The following is an 18,047-nucleotide window of genomic DNA, read 5'->3' on the forward strand; positions in this document are numbered from 1 at the left end:
GGCCCAGAAGAAGATTTTTGACTGTGTGATTTTATTCTTCTCATTGTGGGAGTTTGTCTTCAGATCCAGTGCTATTTAAAAATCCACAGACTGAGCTGAGGAAATGGACAGGAAATGATGTGTTGGTATAATAGGACTTTTAAAAACAATGAATTTGAATAGTATTTTCACTTGAGGTGGTCTCAGATCTTCTGAGTAGTTTGATGTGTTTGTTTCAACTTTTATTCCTATTTTTATTGCCTTGTGGTCAGAATATATAGTCTACATTTTTTTATTTTAGAACTCCAGGGGTTTTTAGTGGTGTAAAATATGCTGGTTTTGTAAATGTTCCATGACCACTTCAACAAAAGCAAATCATACAGAGCAGGTCCAATAGACTAGGTCCATGGCTAAACACATCCCACAACCTCTTTTTGTAAATAAAGTTTTATTGGAACACAGCTATGCTCATTTGTCTATGCATTATCTGTGGGTGCTTTCAGCTACAAACATGGTTTGCAAAGCTTAAACTACTTATTACCTGGCCCTTTACAGAAAATGTTTGTTGATCGCAGATATAGAGGATCTAAGTTACATGATTAGTAATGGAGATTAATAAATTATGAAGTTAGAGAATATTTTGATTAAAGTATCCATAGAATATTTATAAAAATTTACCATATTATTATTCATTTTGTCTATTTCATCTGCTGAGGACTGATAAAGAAGTATTGAAGTCTCCTATAACTGTGGCATTTCTTTTGATTTCTCCTTGTATTTCTGGTAGTTTTTGTTTTATGTGTGTTGGTGTTATATTTTCAGTACATAGAAGTTTATGATGGTTGTATGTTTAATGTGGTGTATCCCTAATTATTATAATACTTTTTTGCCTTGATTAAAGTTTGTGTGATATCAATACCGCAACTCTTACTTAATTTTCCTACCTTGAACAAGCTATTTAATTTTGTACCTGATCCATAATACCTTTGAATAGACATTTATTATTATTATTGCTTTTTTGCGTTTATTTTCAGTTTTCCCCTTTCTTTTGCTTTCAACTTTTTGAATCCTGTTGTTTTAGGGGAGGTTCTTATAAGTATAGTATAGTGTAGTCTTTTTTCAAAATAAAAAATGTTACCATTTACATTTATTGCAATAATAGTTGCTTACTGTTATCATCTAATTTTTGGCCATGTGGTCTGCTTTCTCATTCTTCTCCCACATGAGATAGCCTATGTTGTATTTTTAGATCTGCTAGGCCCCTGAGTGGATGGTAGAGCCATTCTCAGGGCTTTAGAAACATGGGCTTCTAAGAAGACTGATAAGTTTAGCTTGGAGTTTGTTGGATCTAACATGAATATGTTACCTTTAATGTATTTCATTTCAATATATAAAGAACGTGTCCTTGAGAGCTTTGGGGTGGTATACCAGTAAAGGACTTCATCTTATCCACTCACCTATTTCCTGGAAATTTCACTTTTTAAAATTCTGAGCCTAAGAGATTTGAGTTTCACTGAAAATCTTATTTAAAAAACAATTCCAGTACTTTATTTCATATTTCAGTAATTTTATATTAAACTAAAGTTGACATGTTTTGTTTAGAATAGAGGAAGATGATAATGTCCCCAGGGAACTACCCAAAAGTGAAGAAATTGAGATGAACACTGTTGTTATACTTGTTTAGATCTGCCTATGGTTGTATGATGGCTTATTTTCTTTCAGTTACTGCGTAGAAACTCAATTCAGTGATGTTATTCAGATGTTATTCATAAGCTGTTGCCATGATGCATCACTTTTATGTCATCAAAATTCTGATGGCTACTAATCCTTCATCAAGGGCAGAGAAATTTCTCAGGGACTCCACCCTTGCCTTAGAAGTCAGCCTAGATAAAAATATGAGAATCAGCACACATTCCTCTTTAACAATTCTTCCTCTCCATTACTCACACGTGCTAATAAATAACTTGCTTTGAGTAAATATTCAATGGTCAGTTTTACTTCAAAACATTTGCTCAGCAACCACTGTGCAGAACACATAGTGAGAGGGTACCAACAAATAGATTTGCTCTATTTCTTAAGAAGCTGGTTAGCTCATAGGTGAGTGAGCACTGATATTAATATAGAATATATAACATATATATGGAAAAACTTGAGTGCCAAGAAGTACTTAAAACTATGAAGAGACCTACACATTTAAAATGAGATAGGACTAATAATTTTTTAAAACCTCAAGATAGAGGTAAGTTTTGGGCCAGGTTTCAAAGAAATATGGTAAATGGATTGTGCCGAGGAGGGGCAGGATCTTTCTGGCTAGGAGAATAGTATGTGTGCTGACACAAACAGCGTGACTTTGTTGGAGAATGCCTTACACGAGCCCCAATTCCCTACCAGGTAGAAAACACTCCGGGAAGATTTGCCTGCCTTGCATAGAGGTGGAGAGGGGAGTTAGGAAGGCAGCAGAAGATGGGTGGGAAGACCAGTTGGAGAAAAGCCGGGAAGCTCAAATTGAGGCTGAATCTGTTACAACAGACACAAAGGAGCTAATATGCTTTTTAGCTGCTAAATCCAAAGAGTCCTTCCCAGGCCTTCTGAGAAGCCATCTGGACTTACTTTCTTTTACTAACTTCCAACAATTTCATTTTTTTGGTTTTTTTTTTTAAAGATTTTATTGGGGAATTGTGGGAGGGGAACAGCGCTGGGGAATGGGGAGAAAGGGAACAGACAAGTTGCTGTCCTTTTGTTCTTCAGTCCAGTTGTGTAGGATGTTGCTTCACTGGCCCATGTTGGTATTATCATTGCACTCTTCCTGGGTGAGGCAGTCCCTTGCCAGCCATTGGACGGCCGCTCACGGTGGCTCAGGAAAGCTTACACCCGCTGCTGGCCAGCCCCATGGCAGCCTACGTCATCGCCAGTGACTCACGGCAGCCCAGCTCCAGGTCGAGCTGTTGTTCACCATCTTAGCTGTAGAGGGCGCAGCGTCACTGGCCCATGTGGGGTCTGAACCGGGGCCCTGGTACTCAGAGCTAGCATCCCAAGCCAACTCTTAACCAACGCGCCACTCGGCCGGCCCACAATTTTGTTTTAACATCCTTTGCTGATTCCTGCTTTGATGAGATGGTGTTCCCATGGTTTTGTCCTTGGCCCTCTTGCTCATCATATGTGCTCCCTGTGTAATCTGGCCTCCTCTCAAGGCTTCAGATGTCTTCTGTAGGCCTAATCTGTGTGTATAGCCCCAGCTTCTCCTGAGCCTCAGACTCACATGTCCAAGTACAGAGAGGGTCGTCTTAGCTTGGTGTCTAGGAGCCTGGCTTTTCAGAGCCATGTGATTGTGGGCAAGTTATTTAATTTCATTGTGTCTCAGTTTTCTCAACTGTAAAAAGGGGGACATAATAATAGGGTTGTTGTGGGGACTCAGTGAAACACTGTGTGGCCCAGAGTAAAGTCACAGGAGAAATAAGCGTTTGTTCTTCCTGGATCCTTCCAGTTACACGTCCCATATTTACTTAGATTCAACAAAGCTAAACTTGGCATCTCCCCTCATAAGCCTATATTTCTAAGCTCCATTCAGTTGCCTAACAGAAGTCTGGGAAATAACCTGGACTCCTTCATTTCCCAAGCCTTGTCTCTTCTACCTTCCTAAAAATCTCCCACCATTCCCTGATGATCTTTCATGTCTCCTCTCCCTGGTTCCTCTCTAAAGCCTTTAAAAAAAAAATTTTTTTTTTACCCCATTGGGTAGAATGGGTCACTGTTTTCCATGTGCCCTCTTCATTTCCTGTACATTCTGTAACTCCTTGTTTGTATGTTGGTGTGACTGTTGGTCATCCTAGGGGCAGCAGCCACACTTGTGGTCTGAGCGACTTGCACACTTAACACAGTACCTGACACAAAGTAGGCACTTAAATGTTTGTTGATTGACAGGAAGATTCACTGAATACAGGCTTGCTTGCTTTGGAGACTTCTTGGAGTTGATTTAGGTGGAGAGAGAGGCTGGAGTCAGGAAGAAAAGCTTCAGAGATCATAACAGTGATTTAAGAGATGAAATGACACATTACATTATGAGTAAGACTACTCATAAAGGGATATTCTTCCTGACACATGGGACATGTAGCTTCATCTAAGAGTCAGTCTTCTCACCTATAAAATAGATTGTAGGGATAGTAAATGAGATAATAGTTATAAAAACATGTAAATGAGAGAATATATGTAAAAACATATAAACGCTCAGCATTGTGCCTGGCTCACAAGAGGACTTGGCATGTGGCAGTAGTCATCATTCTCTTTATTCATATATATATATGATTTTATTGGGGAATTGGGGGAGAGGAACAGTGTTGGGGAATTGGGGAAGGGGACCAGCCAAGTTATTGTTCTTCAATCTTCGTTGTGGAGGATGCCAGTCGCCATCTGGCTGCCTGTCAGCAGCTCGTGGCCTTTAAGCTCAAGGTGCTGTGTTACAATCTTAGTTGCGGGTGGGCGTAGCCACCATCCCATGCGGGAGTCGAACCAGCAGCCTTGTTGCTAAGAGCACACGCTCTATGCACTGAGCCATTTGGGTGGCAGCTCAGATCAAGGTGCCAAGTTCAGTTTTAGTTGCGGGTGGGCGTAACCCACCATCGAACAGGCAATCTTGTTGTTACACCAGCTGAGCCATCCTGCCACCTGTTGGCAACTCAGCGACAGCTCAGCTCGGGCACAGCGTCACTGGCCCATGTGGGAATCGAACCGGTGGCCCTGTTGCTCAGAGCTCTCGCTCTTAAGCCAACTCTTAACCAACTGACCCACTCGGCCGGCCCTCATAATTATATTTTGACTAATGTTATTACTACTGATTGAATGTGGCAATTCAAGAATAGAGAAGAAATTAAAATGCTACAAAATAAAAATTTTGCTTGGCTGCAGTGGTGTGAAGGCTCAACTTAAACTAATACAAAAGCTATTTAATATCATTCCCTAGGCAATCCTAAGAAGAAGGTATTGTCCTCTCTATTTTTAGAAGACAGATGAGATAAGTCTCATAAGGAGGAAGATAAGATCAGCTTTTAGCAAGGTTCAGGGCCCCAGGTAATTCATACTCAGATACTCCAGAGGTGGGCCTCAGAGACCTGTCCAATGCTGGCATTTGTCCTTCATACCAGTCAATGCTGTATGTTGGTCAAGGCCATGGGTAGGGTCAGTACTGCTCTAGGACCCTGTGGCTTTGTCCTGCAGGTGGGCATTCCCCTGGTGTCCCTCTCCTTGGCCTGTGCTCAGACCCTTCAACCTCACCTCCAGCCCGGGTTTGGGGTTTCTTTAGGAGTTTGAGGCACATATTCTTTTAATGACAGGAGATGGGGCAAGAAGGAGGATGAGGTGGGGGGACAATGAGATTTAGAAATTGTCTGCAAGGGGCTCCCAGAGGGATTAACAGTGAGCATGGACCCTGCCCTCATTTTATAGAGGAAAGGGTGGAGCTTCTAGGAGATAGTGTCCATACGCCTTAAGGCAGCCGAAACCTCTTATTCCTAAAGAGGCGCAGTAAACAGAGGGCTTGGAATTGAGCCCAGTAAGTGACTCTCTCCCTCCCTCCTTGCCACTTCCTTCCTCCTCTCCCTCCCTGACTGCCTCTCCTCCCCATCTGGTTGTTGTTCTTTTCCTATTTCCTTCCTCTGTCTTTTTTTTCTTTTCTTTTTCTTAACCTTTAGGCCAATGCCCTGGCTCATTCTAGAAGAGTTTAAGGCAGCGCCAAGTGATTTCCGGGTCTTAGTTGTGAGTGTCATTGGATTATTGGACAGCGGGTGGTTAGCTGAGTTAGCAGCTATAGTAAGTGAAGGGAGGGGTGTCTCACATTTAAGACTCAGTCTTTTTCTTATATGTCCCAGGCCAGAGGCTACACACACTAAGACCTTACTATCTTCCTCTAAAGTTCAGGGTTTAGTCATCGGGGATTTGGGTTGGAGCATATGACGCTATTCCAGTAAATTCCTCTCTGCTGGGAAAGCCTCTGGATTCATGGTTTCCTAGGAGACACCTGGAGTCACTTAGATAGGGTTCCAGACATGGCCCAGAGCGCCTAACTTCAGACTCGAAATGTGAATTTAGTAATTTTAGACGGCGTGTGTGAGGAAGAGGATAGGAGCAAGTGGGGTGGCATTGGACTAAGGACAGCAGACAGGGGGCTTGTGAGGAAACCAGGTGCAGCCCACCCCACTCAACCCCATGAGCAACCCCACCTCCCCCACCAGACTCCATTTCTATTCACACGCTCACTCACCCATCGTGGTTAGGCACTTACCACAAATCAGGTGCTAGGCTGGAGGCTGTGGAGAGGTGTTGAATAACTCAGTCCCCACCTCCACAGAGCCTTTATGTCTAGAGGGAGATACAGACTTCCCAACAGGCATGGCAGAGCTGTGTGAGAAGTGCTATGTTAGGAAACGAGGAGGTTCCCTCAGAACTCAAAATACATGTCTCTCACTAGACTCAGGCATCGAGGGAAGCACCCGGGAAGAAGGGGCCTCTACGCCAAATAAGGGAGTGGGGAGGTCACGAGGATGTTCCAGGCGGATGGGTCCGCCTGCGGGAAGTGAGATAGCAGGGCTTGTTTGAAGGGGTAACACGAAGTCCACGTATTGGGCACTGGGAGGAAAGTGTGGGAGGCATGAGGCTGGAGAGGCAGGAGAGCAGGCAGGGGCTGAAGATGCAAAGTCTTGTACTTTGTGCGGGGTTTATGGCTCTTTTCCCTGGCTGCCAATAGTGTGGCTCAGAGAGGGCAAACCTGGAGACAGATCGGGCTTCTGAAGGGGTCCAGGTAGGGCTGAGGGTGGGCTGAGATAGTCAAGAGACATTGACGTGGAAGTGCTAGGACATGGATGGGTTTGCTAATGTGGGTAGGCTGTTTCTTAGGCTAGTTCCCAACTCAGTGGTGGGAGTGTGGGCAGGCCAGGAAGAACAAGAGGCTTAGGGATTTATTACTTCTAAAAGGAGGGTATGAAATATTCAGGTTTTAGGGGTGGCATTAGAGGCGTTCCAGAAATAGATCTTAACCTGGCTTTTAGCACCCCTGCCTTGGGTGCACAAACAGGGAGACCCCAGATGTGTCCTGCCCTACCTTCTCATCTTCTCTCACAGACTCTCCTTTCCATCCCTGCCTAGTGTTGTAGAGCACATACAGCCAGTCTGCGAACGGTCATTTCTTTAATGTGTAGAAGAGTGTGCATGACTCTGAACAGTCAGAGCAACTCACAAGGGTAGGCTGAGCTCCTCAGAGGACGTAACCCATGCTCAAAGCTAAAGCAGCACCCAAGTGTAGTCACCACATTTCTAACTGGTGGGTCCATCCTGGCTTTGACATTCTTACCAGAGAAAGGGGCTATATGGTGTTGTGTTAAGGCCTGTGATGTTGGAGTTAGAATTCGTGTTGGAGTCTTGTCCCTTCTACTCATTAGCTGTGTGACTTGGGCGTCAGCTAACTTGTGCCTCAGTTGCTGCACTTGTAGGACAGGGATAATAATCACATGAGCTGTATCCTAAGGTAGTTGTGAGGGTTCAATTAGTAAAGTGCGTAAAACTGGGCCTGATCCCTGGTGTGAAAGACTTAGAAGACTCTCCCTCCCCGTCAGAGCAGTCCCAGAGTAAATAGTTTCCGTCTTCCCCCATTCAGTCTTTGTTGGAGCCAGTCCTTTCTTGGTTGGACCCTAGGTCTCTCTACCCTTGAACCCAGTAGCAAACGATGTCTACATCACCACTAGTCTCATCACAGTTTCTCTGTTTTGCTCCAGCCCTTATGTTCTTCTTCAAGGCTGTTTCTCCAGCTAACTGGTGGTTTATGATCCCAAATGCTGATTGCTTCCCTTTTCCTCCTCAAACCCTGCTTTCTAGAAATCCTTTTCAGCTCCCCAGAACCCTGTCCTTTTCCTCCTTCCACCATCCTGGTGTCTTTTCCTCAGCTGGGCCATTCCCTGAGCCACATAGCACCTTCTCAGTACAGAATTGCTTGTTAATGAGTCTGGTGAGTTTTATTTTCCTCTGACTAAACAGAAAGTACTTAGAACATTTTAGACCTCTTGTGCAATCTGTTATGCTGGGGAAGGGGTGGAGGAGGGCTAATAGAGATAAATTAAAAAGGATAATTAGTCCAAAAAAAGTAGCCATTTAGATTAAAAAATATTTATTAAGAAGTTTTAAAAAAGACATTTCTGAGAGAGCTGGGAAATACAAACCCTAACTGGATATTTGATACTAAAGGGTTATTGTTAATGTTTTAAGTGTGGTTAAGTTAAAAAGGAGTTTTTGTCATGTATATATGTATGCGTGTGTTTATGGATAAAATGATCTGATGTCTGGGATTTGATTAAAAATAATCTAGTGAGTGGGGTGGGGAATGTAGATGAAGCAAGATTGGCCATATATTGATAATTTTTGAAACCATGTGATGAGTCCATGGATCTCCATTATACTATTTAGTTTTGAGCATGCTTGAAAATTTCTATAATAAAAACGTACACATTAAAAAAAAAAAACCATTGTTAACAGATGGTTGCCAGATGGGAGGGGATTGGGGAGCTAGGTGAAAAGGGTGAAGGGATTAAGAAGTACAAATTGGCAGTTACAAAATAGTCACAGGGATATAAAGTACAGCATAGGGAATATAGTCAATAATGTAGAGTGCCAGGTGGGTACTAGACTAATCGGGGGGATCACTGCATAAGTTCTATAAATGTCTAACCACTATGTTGTACACCTGAAACTAATATTAAATAATATTGAATGTCAACTGTAATTGAGGAAAATAAATAATTTAAAAAAAATAATAAAAGGCCCTATTGTTATAAAGGCACTTTAGGGACTGTTTCTCTAGCTCTCCTGCATGACTGACATGGGAGGGGAAGGTAAAACTGGGGGAAATTGGTTTTCTCCCCTCTCCACACCCACTGCCCATTGTTCTTGTCAGACTTGGGGCTGTTGGTGCCACAACTCCCTCTGCTTCACTCTCCTTCTGTCCAGCACCAGAACTGTCCTTTAGGCAAAAACCTCATCAATCGCTGTCAAGATTTAGTCCTCAGGTTCAAAATCCTTCATAATTATCAGGTAATTATGATAACAACCATTTGTCAATAAACAGCAGTACTCGGAGGGGTGGGGAAGGAACAGTTGGCAGGGAAGGGCAGGGAGGGTAAGAAAAGTGCCTTTCCAGCCATCCAGCCAGACACCACCCTTGTGATTAATCTGAGAGGGAGTCAAGTGGAGCGGGGAATGTGAGTGAAGACGAAATGCACAGGGCCCGCCTGGGCCCCTTCCCTTGTGCACGCTGCCCTTCCCTTGACCAGGTTCTTCCTCTTCTGTGATCATGGCGTAGACAAGGGAGCGCCCTCCGTGCCTCCATTTTCCTGTAGCACCACAGGGTGGACATGTATAGACAAAGCATAACAGACTTTGGGTACTTGCATTTCAGGGGTTGCCTGTATCTGAAGCTCATTTGCCTTTCTTTTTCCTCCTATTTCTTATTCTCTCTGCCCTGGAGAGGTGGAACCTAACCCCTTCTTTGCTCTGTGCTCTGCATGCAGGCAGGATGTCTGTGGTATAATTTCTGTGGGATGGAGTGGAGGTGACAGACTCATGGTAAGGGAAGGCCAAGAGAGGTCTGTGGCAGCAGTGGCAGGTTATGTCTGTCTGTCTCCTGCTATGGCAGGGAACATGTGTGTTTTCCCCTCTACCATTGAGTACCTAGAAGGGTGATTGGCACATAAGGTTGCTCAGTAAATATTGGTTGAATGAATGACTACATGATACAAAGTTAAGCTTGGAGGGTCAATTTCATAAAAAAGTTAGGAAGATAGTTTTAAGCTACAAATTATTTATTTTTATTATTTAACTTATTTTATTCTAACATACCACACATATATTCTAATATTCATTCATTCATATATGAATGTGTGTGTTATACTGTGTGTGTGTGTGTGTGTGTGTGTGTGTGTGTGTGTGTGTATGTGTGTGTGTGTAATTGAGAGCTCATTATGACAGGGAAGACTCCTTCCATTACTTTTGGGAATTAGTAGAGCCATCCTACAAATCTTAAAGAGAGGATAAAAAGAACCCTTCTAATATGTGACAACAGAGCTGAAGAAACAGATTCAGCAGATGAGAAGTGACTGTTTGGCCTTCTGTAGGGAAATCTGCAGTCCAGAGACTTCCTCTCATCCATGAGAGAAAGGGATGCTTACAAATAATGTCTGATACAGGGCCAGAGGTAGAAAAAACTTGAGACTGATAAAGTATCATTAAAGTGTTAACTTTAAACTTAGGTATTTCTTTCCATGTTCATTAATTCATAAGACAACACTAGCCCAAAATATCAGGAATGCTGTCAAGTTATTTGTGACATAGTTTTTGAAGTAAGACTCTGAAACCTCCACAGAGCAGTAGGTCTGGCTTCAGGGTCAGTATTAATATAGTTAAATTGCAGGGAGGGAGGTACGAGATTTGTCCCTTCCTCAGCCTTTAGGATTTGCCACGAAAAGTGGAGAAAAGTTAGTAGCTTTGTTTAATGTAGTAAGTTCACGGGCAAAACTCTAGTTGAATGTAAAGAATTTTTTTCCTAATCTTTTTTGGTCCTCTGTGCAGAAGTTTGTTAGGAGATTCACCCCCACCCCCATTTTGCTTTGATGCAGGACCAGCATGACTACTACTGTCCCCAGTGGTTGCAGCGAAAACCTGGACTCCAGGTACTACCGACTTTGTGATCAGAATGCAGTTTGGGGCATCGTCCTGGAAGCGGTGGCTGCAGTTGGCGCTGTCACCTCGGTGGCCTTCATGCTAGCTCTCCTGGTCCTCATCTGCAAGGTACAGGACTCCAACAGGCGAAAGGTCCTCCCAATCCAGTTTCTCTTCCTCCTGGGTGTGCTGGGGGTCTTCGGCCTCACCTTCGCCTTCATCATCACCCTGGACAGCAGCACGGGGCCCACTCGCTTCTTCCTCTTTGGCATCCTGTTCTCCCTCTGCTTCTCCTGCCTCCTGGCTCACGCGTTGAACTTGACAAAGCTGGTCCGTGGGAGGAAGCCCCTCTCCTTGCTGGTGATGTTGGGCCTGGCTGTGGGCCTCAGCCTGGTGCAGGACGTCATCGCTATTGAGTATGTCATCCTCACCATGAACAGGACGAACACCGCAGTCTTCTCTGAGCTCCTTCCTCCTCGGCGCAATGAAGACTTTGTCATGCTGCTCATCTATGTCCTCTTCTTGATGGCGCTGACCTTCTGCACATCCTGCTTCACCTTCTGTGGACCCTTCACTGGCTGGAAGAGACACGGGGCCCACATCTACCTCGCCACTCTCCTCTCCATCGTCATCTGGGTGGCATGGATCACCCTGCTCCTGCTCACCCCTACCCCTGACCCCGGGTGGGATGATACCATCCTCAGCTCAGCCTTGGTGGCCAATGGCTGGGTCTTCCTGTTGGTTTATGTTGCACCCGAGTTTCAGCTGCTCACGAAGCAACAGAACCCCATGGATTACCCTGTTGAGGATGCATTTTGTAAACCTCAATTCATGAAGCAGAGCTACGGTGTGGAGAACAGAGCCTACTCTCAAGAGGAAATTACTCAAGGTACAGGGCCTGGCTGGGCAGAGGGTCCCTTATAGAAAGATGGGGGAGAATCAGAGGGTGTTATGACTGTCAGGAAAATGCAAGATTATCCAGGTTCCCAATAGATAAGGTCTTCAGAATAGATAAGGTCCCCAAGACTCAGATCTTACTTAAAATCATAACATTTTAATAGTTAATAACAAGTAGAACTAGAACCTGGCTTCTGGAGTCATAATCCGGTACTTTCTACACAATAGCATGTAGGTTTCTCTGAATCAAAATAAGATGGAGCAAAGGAATGGAAAAGGAATGACTAGAAAAATCCTTAGAGACAAGTAGGTTAGATTGTGTTTGTTATAAAAGATAAGTAGGCATTCCTTCTGGAAACATGGGGCCTTTATATATTTGGGTGCATAAAGCTAAGCCATGATTTCCTGCAGGGATCACAGAGCACAGAGCTGGTAGAAAGCCCTTTTATCATAAACCAGTGGAAATCTCCATTAAGTCACTAAGGATTCTGATTTAGCCTGAAGAGCTACATTTTACTGCACTTCTCTGGGCCCATGGGAGCGAAGAGATCATATCTGACATAAAAGAATGAACCTATTTTGCTCTTGCCTGGAGTTGTGAGTAGCCAGGTGTTCTGTTGTTGTTCTCATAACAAAAAGAGGCTAAACTGATAGCCAGACACGGCCCTTGCCCATAGGGATCTATTTGTTGGTCTCCAGGGTTTACACTGATCCCTGGGCCTAATCAGGGGAGGGGAAATGGGTTTGGGACAGGAGTGAAATGCCTCCAAGGCCAGGTTCTTAGCTTCAGCTACCAATTTCTCTGCCCTTGAAGCCTGAGGTGCAAAGCTTCTCACTGCAGCTGGGAGCCTGGCTCCTGGGTACCTGTAAGCCTGAAGGGGTGGAAAAATGCCAGAGGGGATATTTTACCCACCTGTCCCCTCCTGTCAATTGCCTTCACTCTGTCACCTCACTACTGGACTCCCTGTTATCATTCCCTAACTAGTCTTTCTTTAATCCTTCTTTTTATTCATTTTATGGGCCACTGTCAGCTTGCTCTCTCTAAGATACCCCGCTGGCCACCACACTTACTGCTCACATACCTCATCGTCTCCCCAGTGCATTGATCAGATCTTTCGTGAGGCTTTTCACAGCCAGAACCCAACAACCACAGAAGCTGTGCTCTTAGTCCAGACCAAGCACGTCACTGCATTGTCCTGCTTCTGCGTCAGACTCAAGGCATGACAGTCTTTCTTCCTTATTCTTGCCCTTTTCCAGAGTCACCCATTCCGCAGTCTCCATCAGTATTCACTCTGTCTGCACACCTGTAGACTCTGAAGTGCTCTTGGTCTGTCTCATTCCACGCTATTTGTGTAGCTGTCATGTATTCCTTATTCTCTAGAGTCAGCCTCAGGGCAGGAGTCATGCTGGTTAATCCTTATATTCTTCATAATATCTTACATCTAGAAGGTGTTTAGGTATTCACTGAGTAATTTGTACAGGTAAATTTGGTAGGGAAATAAATGGATTGCTTTAAATTATATTCATGATGATTGTATGTGTTTACTCTTCTGGTTTTGAGTTTAAGCCCTCTGATTTCTCCCAAATCCATTGCAAACAATTGCTCATAAATTCTCTCCCTTTCCAAAGAAAATAATAAAAAAAATTGTTTTCCCCTCTTGTCGGGCAGTTAAGGAAGTGGGTAAACCCCCAGTGAGATTCACTCTAGGTACACCTCTGGCCAGATCTATATCTGAAAAGACTGGTTTCAAATGTGCTTTTAAAGTGATCCTAGGATGAGATGGGCCTCTGGTGAGGTTTCCATAGTGATCATATGCTGCTAGTTATTCATTTATTCAACCAATATTGTACTTATTCTGTGCCTGGTCCTGGGCTTGAGGACACAGTTCCTTTCCCCCTAAAACTTATAGTCTACAAGGGAGATAGACAATTCAATGGATAATGCATCATGCTTTGGTAAATGACTCAACAGGGGTGATCACAGGTGAGAGAACAATTATATTTTAATTAGTCTTCTCCCTTTGTTTCAGGTCGTGAAGAGCTAGGTGATACGCTCTATGCCCCCTATTCCACCCATTTTCAGCTGCAGGTAAATGATGTGTTTCTCCTTTTTCATCAGCAGTCTTAGCACCCTAGAAACATTTGTTCCTTGGGAATAGACCTGGTTACCATTCTGATGGCCCCCTAGGTGGACGCCTTGAAAGGATGGCCTGTCTACTTTGCTGTCACCTGTTCATGGGGTTAGGACAGAAGGCTGGAGCGTGGGCACAGGGAGAACTTTAGGGGGAGGGCTTAGGAGAAGGGGAAGAAAGTTAGATTCCTGCCCAGATTGGAGTTCTTTTGAACTATCTGGGAGTGGAAGTGAGTTTAACAAGATGGTGCTTCCTTTTCAGAATCGGACCTCCCAAAAGGATTTCTCCATTCCGCGGGCCCAGACTCGGGCTAGCCCTTACAATGACTACGAAGGAAGGAAAACCGGCAGTTAGCTGTTCTGAAGAGTGGAACGAACACAGCGAGTCAGCAGAACCAGTGGGGAGTTCAAAGGAATGTGGGCTAACGCCTGAGTCTTCTAAGTAGACTGTATGAAACATCATCGGAAGACCTGGCCTCCCCACCAGCCTCAACCACTGTTCTTCTGTTCTGGGGCTGCTGGGGACTAATAAGACTCCAGTTCTTAGCAGCACTGTAGTTTATCCTTTGTTCCATACTTAGGATGCTTCTTATAAGTGGGAGTCTCAGGCAACTCAGGGTTAGCCTCTTACTATTCCCGGTTACTTTACATGTGACTAAAGCTAGGCCATCTGACTGTGTACTGGCTCATTCAGCTTCAGGAGCCATGTTCTCTATTCAATGCTGGTTTTGTGAGGCTTGCTCGGCCCAGAGCAGAACTGCAAATCTCAGTCCCTCCCTGCCTAAATCTACACTGGAAGCCAACTTACTGGCACTCTTCCTTCTTGCCTGGGTAGGAGAGGCTAAAAAGGTCACCCTAAATTTACTCGTCTCTGTGGTGCTGTCTAACACAGGGCCCCTGTGGGTCCCCAGCATCTTCACAGGTCCCCCCCCTCCCCTTTCTTGCATCATTCCCAAACTTGCTGTCAATCCCCAGACTAATCAGGAGTTCTCCTTCTGGACCTCGCTAGCGTGGACAAGCCCAGTTTCTCTTTGCCAGGAGAATTTGTGCACTGTTCTTTCTATAAATTCCTGGCACTGATTCGTCTCCCATCCCTTTGCTCCTCAACCCCTGTAACTAGATTTGCACCGTGTTCACCTCCTATGTCCTGTAAGCGGGCATTGTCTACAGATGGGGAGTATTCTTTATATAATAAGTTATTCACTGTTCTTCACCTGGAGATGCAATAAAGATGTGGTGGCAACTGTTTCATTGTGGCAGCAGCAGTGTGAGTGGTGGGCATTAAATATGGGGGAGACATGGCTGGCTCCTTGTTTGGCATCATGTTGGAGCTGACGTTCAAGGTTCAGTTCCAGTGAGTGTGGACGTGACGCTTCTCCATGTGTCTCTCCTCTTCTCCACATGTATTTAAGACAAATGTGTTTTCCCCAATTTTTGGGGTGAGTGGCAAGGGTAAGAGGGGAGCCAGGAAGGGTCGTGGACCCTGAGGTTTTGCTCCAGGAGGGCAGGGGAGTGGCAACTTTGCAATGGGGTTTTTGCTGCCCACGTAAGACGGGGAGGAGACCTCAAAGCCAGTTTCACACTCCATTTGAGGTTTAATTACAGGAGGGAATAAATCCAGATCCCTATGTGGCAGAACTGGTTCATAATGTGAGTTAGAAAAGACATGGTACCCAAATATTGTTTACTTAATCCCAGAAATTGCTCTGTAGGGCAGGGCAATAGGAAATCACCCTTTGGTGAAGGAAAAAAGAAATCTCCATACACAGAAACTGAATGACATTTAAAAACTTGCAGCTGAATCAGGGAGTTACCTCCCAAGAGCCTGACTCCCTACTTGTCATCAAAACGAAAACCCAGTGTGGAGAGGAGGAGCTGCTGCTGCCGGAGTCATGGCAGGATAGGCGTTTAGAAAGTGTCTCCCCCTCTCTGACTGGGTGTTAGTTGAAAGGAGTGCTGTAGAAACTATAAACAAGAGAGGCACTATGCTTCCAGGAAAACCTCAAGGAAAAGTATTGCAGGCAACAGTAGTAGCTATTGGATCTGGCTCTAAAGGAAAGAGTGGAGAGATTCAACCAGTTAGTGTGAAAGTCTGAGATAAAGTTCTTCTTCCAGAATATGGAGGCACCAACGTAGTTCCAGATGACAAGGGTTATTTCTTATTTAGAGATGGTGACATCCTTGGAAAGGATGTAGACTGAAATAAATCACTATTGAGATGGCATCATGTGAAGCTGCCCATTCCACTGAAGTTGTGAAATCTCATCATGTAAGTAATTTTCATGTCTCTCTTTCGTAATAAACTAATGACATCCAAAGTAATGGCATCCAGTGTCTCTTAAAATTTAGTTCCACTGTACTGATACAAACATTTCCAAACAAAAAAGAAAAGAAAAGAAAAAAAAACACCCAGTGTGGAAAGAGGTGAGGTGAGGTTGGAGATGAATTAGTGACATGCTGAATTAGGAATATTCACATTCTACAAAGATTTGGTTGATTGTTTCTCATACGCCTTTGCACCAACATTAGCCAAGTTTTGTATTAAAAAGGGAGAATTACAAATAATAACTTATATCCTTCTAGACTATTCTAGTGTTTTTCAGCAGGCCATGCCCAGTGAGGTTTGTTGTGAAGGAAAAACAATATAGTTTCACGTATATTGTTTTGTCACAGCGTAGGTACTCAAGAAATACACATTCCTTTCCCTCGTTTCTTCTCCTGTCTCCAGCCTATCAGCCAAGCAAAGGGGGCAGAGTGAAAGGAAGAGCCACAAAATACTCTGGATCTGCTTGCTTTCTTTTCTTTCTTGTTTTTAAAGATTTTTATTGGGGAATTGGGGGGAGGGGAACAGTGTTGGGGAATTGGGGAAGGGGAACAGACAAGTTGTTCTCCAATCTTTGCTGTTGGTAGCTCGTGACCTCTAAGCTTAAGGTGCTGTGTTCAATCTTAGTTGCGGGTGGGCATAGCCACCATCCCATGCGGGAGTCGAACCAGCAGCCTTGTTAAGAACGCACACCCTGTTCACTGAGCACACCCTGTCCACTGAGCCATCAGGGCAGCAGCTCAGCTCAAGGTGCCAAGTTCAGTCTTAGTTGTGGGTGGGCATAACCCACCATTGAACAGGCAATCTTGTTGTTACACCAGCTGAGCCATCCTGCCACCTGTTGGCAGCTCAGCGGTAACTCAGCTCAGGTGCAGCGTCACCGGCCCATGTGGGAATCCAACCGGCGGCCCTGTTGCTCAGAGCTCGCGCTCTTAAGCCAACTCTTAACCAGCTGAGCCACTCGGCCAGCCCTGGATCTGCTTTCTTAGTAGAGAAAAGTATTCCCATAACTGCAGTCCTCAAGTCAACCTCTTCAAAAAACAGAAGAGGATGCGGAAAGGTACCTATCGCTGCAAATTGGTTTCTCTTCTAAGAAATAAAGTGGTCTCCAGAGTTTGAACAAGTAGGCTGTCACCTGGCTGAGTTCTTGTTCCTGCCAAGCGGTAGAAGAATGCTCCCCATTCAACAGCACTTGCCATCCTCGAGCAGCTGCTAACCTGTCTTCAGGTCTTATGTCTTCTGCACATAATTAAACTCTGTTGTTCAAATAGGGACATCTCAGGGGCGGGAGGTTTTGGCATCTGACAATCACTGTGATATTGGCGAAGAGGGTTTCAAAGCCGGACCAACAAGTCTTCATCTCCACTTGGGCTGAAATAGAACGTGCAAATTTAGCCTAGCCTGGTCCTTGAGCAAAGCCTGTTGATTGATGGCTGGGAACCAAAATGACACCTCCTTTGAAAAATGGGTGATAATGAAATGAAGCTCACAAGCTTTCCCTCATCTTTCATTGTCAAGTAAGAAATAGACCGCGTCTAACCTCGGCCTCTCACTTTCGGCCACAGCTGCCATACCCCTGGGTTCCACTTGATGGCGTTGAAACCTCAGGCATCAGCCCTCAGGGACGCCGCGCCTCTCAAAAGCAAACATCTAAAGCGGCGTTCCTGTAAGGGGCAACAGAACTGCAGCGCTCAGTGAGTGGGCTTGAGGCAAACGCGTCCCATTTTTAAAAGGCTTATATGTACGCCTATGATCTGCTTGCGTCCTCTCTCCCACCGTCTTTAGAGAATTTGCCCCCCATTTCCTCTGCCAGAGTTTAATTGCCCTGTGTCTTATTTTTGTGAAATTCTCCAAGGTTTTCCAGTCCATTTGCATGCAGTCTGGCACCCTTACAGATATTGGTCTCATATGCTGTTGTTACTAATGTCGACGAGTATTTATGTGGTGAGAACATTGGCTTGTTGTCAGGAAAAATGTGCCAAAACAAAGAGTACAGCCTGGCCTTGGAAACACAGCAATAACACC

General features: G+C 44.5%; 1 protein-coding gene and 1 pseudogene across 2 annotated transcripts in view; both read left to right on the top strand.

Moving 5' to 3' along the window:
- GPRC5A (G protein-coupled receptor class C group 5 member A) overlaps positions 1-14,947 on the top strand; it is a 17,050-nt gene extending 2,103 nt beyond the window's left edge. The window contains exons 2-4 of one of the 2 annotated variants that reach the window (XM_019643258.1): positions 10,626-11,560; positions 13,599-13,657; positions 13,962-14,947. In XM_019643258.1, coding sequence (XP_019498803.1) covers positions 10,626-11,560; positions 13,599-13,657; positions 13,962-14,054 — 1,087 coding nt within the window. In that variant the 3' untranslated portion in view covers positions 14,055-14,947. The remainder of the gene's footprint in view (positions 1-10,625; positions 11,561-13,598; positions 13,658-13,961) is intronic. The other variant, XM_019643259.1, reaches the window with a different exon arrangement.
- A 108-nt stretch (positions 14,948-15,055) lies between these two features.
- On the top strand, positions 15,056-16,017 carry LOC109383119 (10 kDa heat shock protein, mitochondrial pseudogene; annotated as a pseudogene).
- Positions 16,018-18,047: the final 2,030 nt, after the last annotated feature.

This window comes from Hipposideros armiger, unplaced genomic scaffold (assembly GCF_001890085.2).
Source record: "Hipposideros armiger isolate ML-2016 unplaced genomic scaffold, ASM189008v1 scaffold_76, whole genome shotgun sequence".
NCBI lineage: Eukaryota > Metazoa > Chordata > Mammalia > Chiroptera > Hipposideridae > Hipposideros > Hipposideros armiger.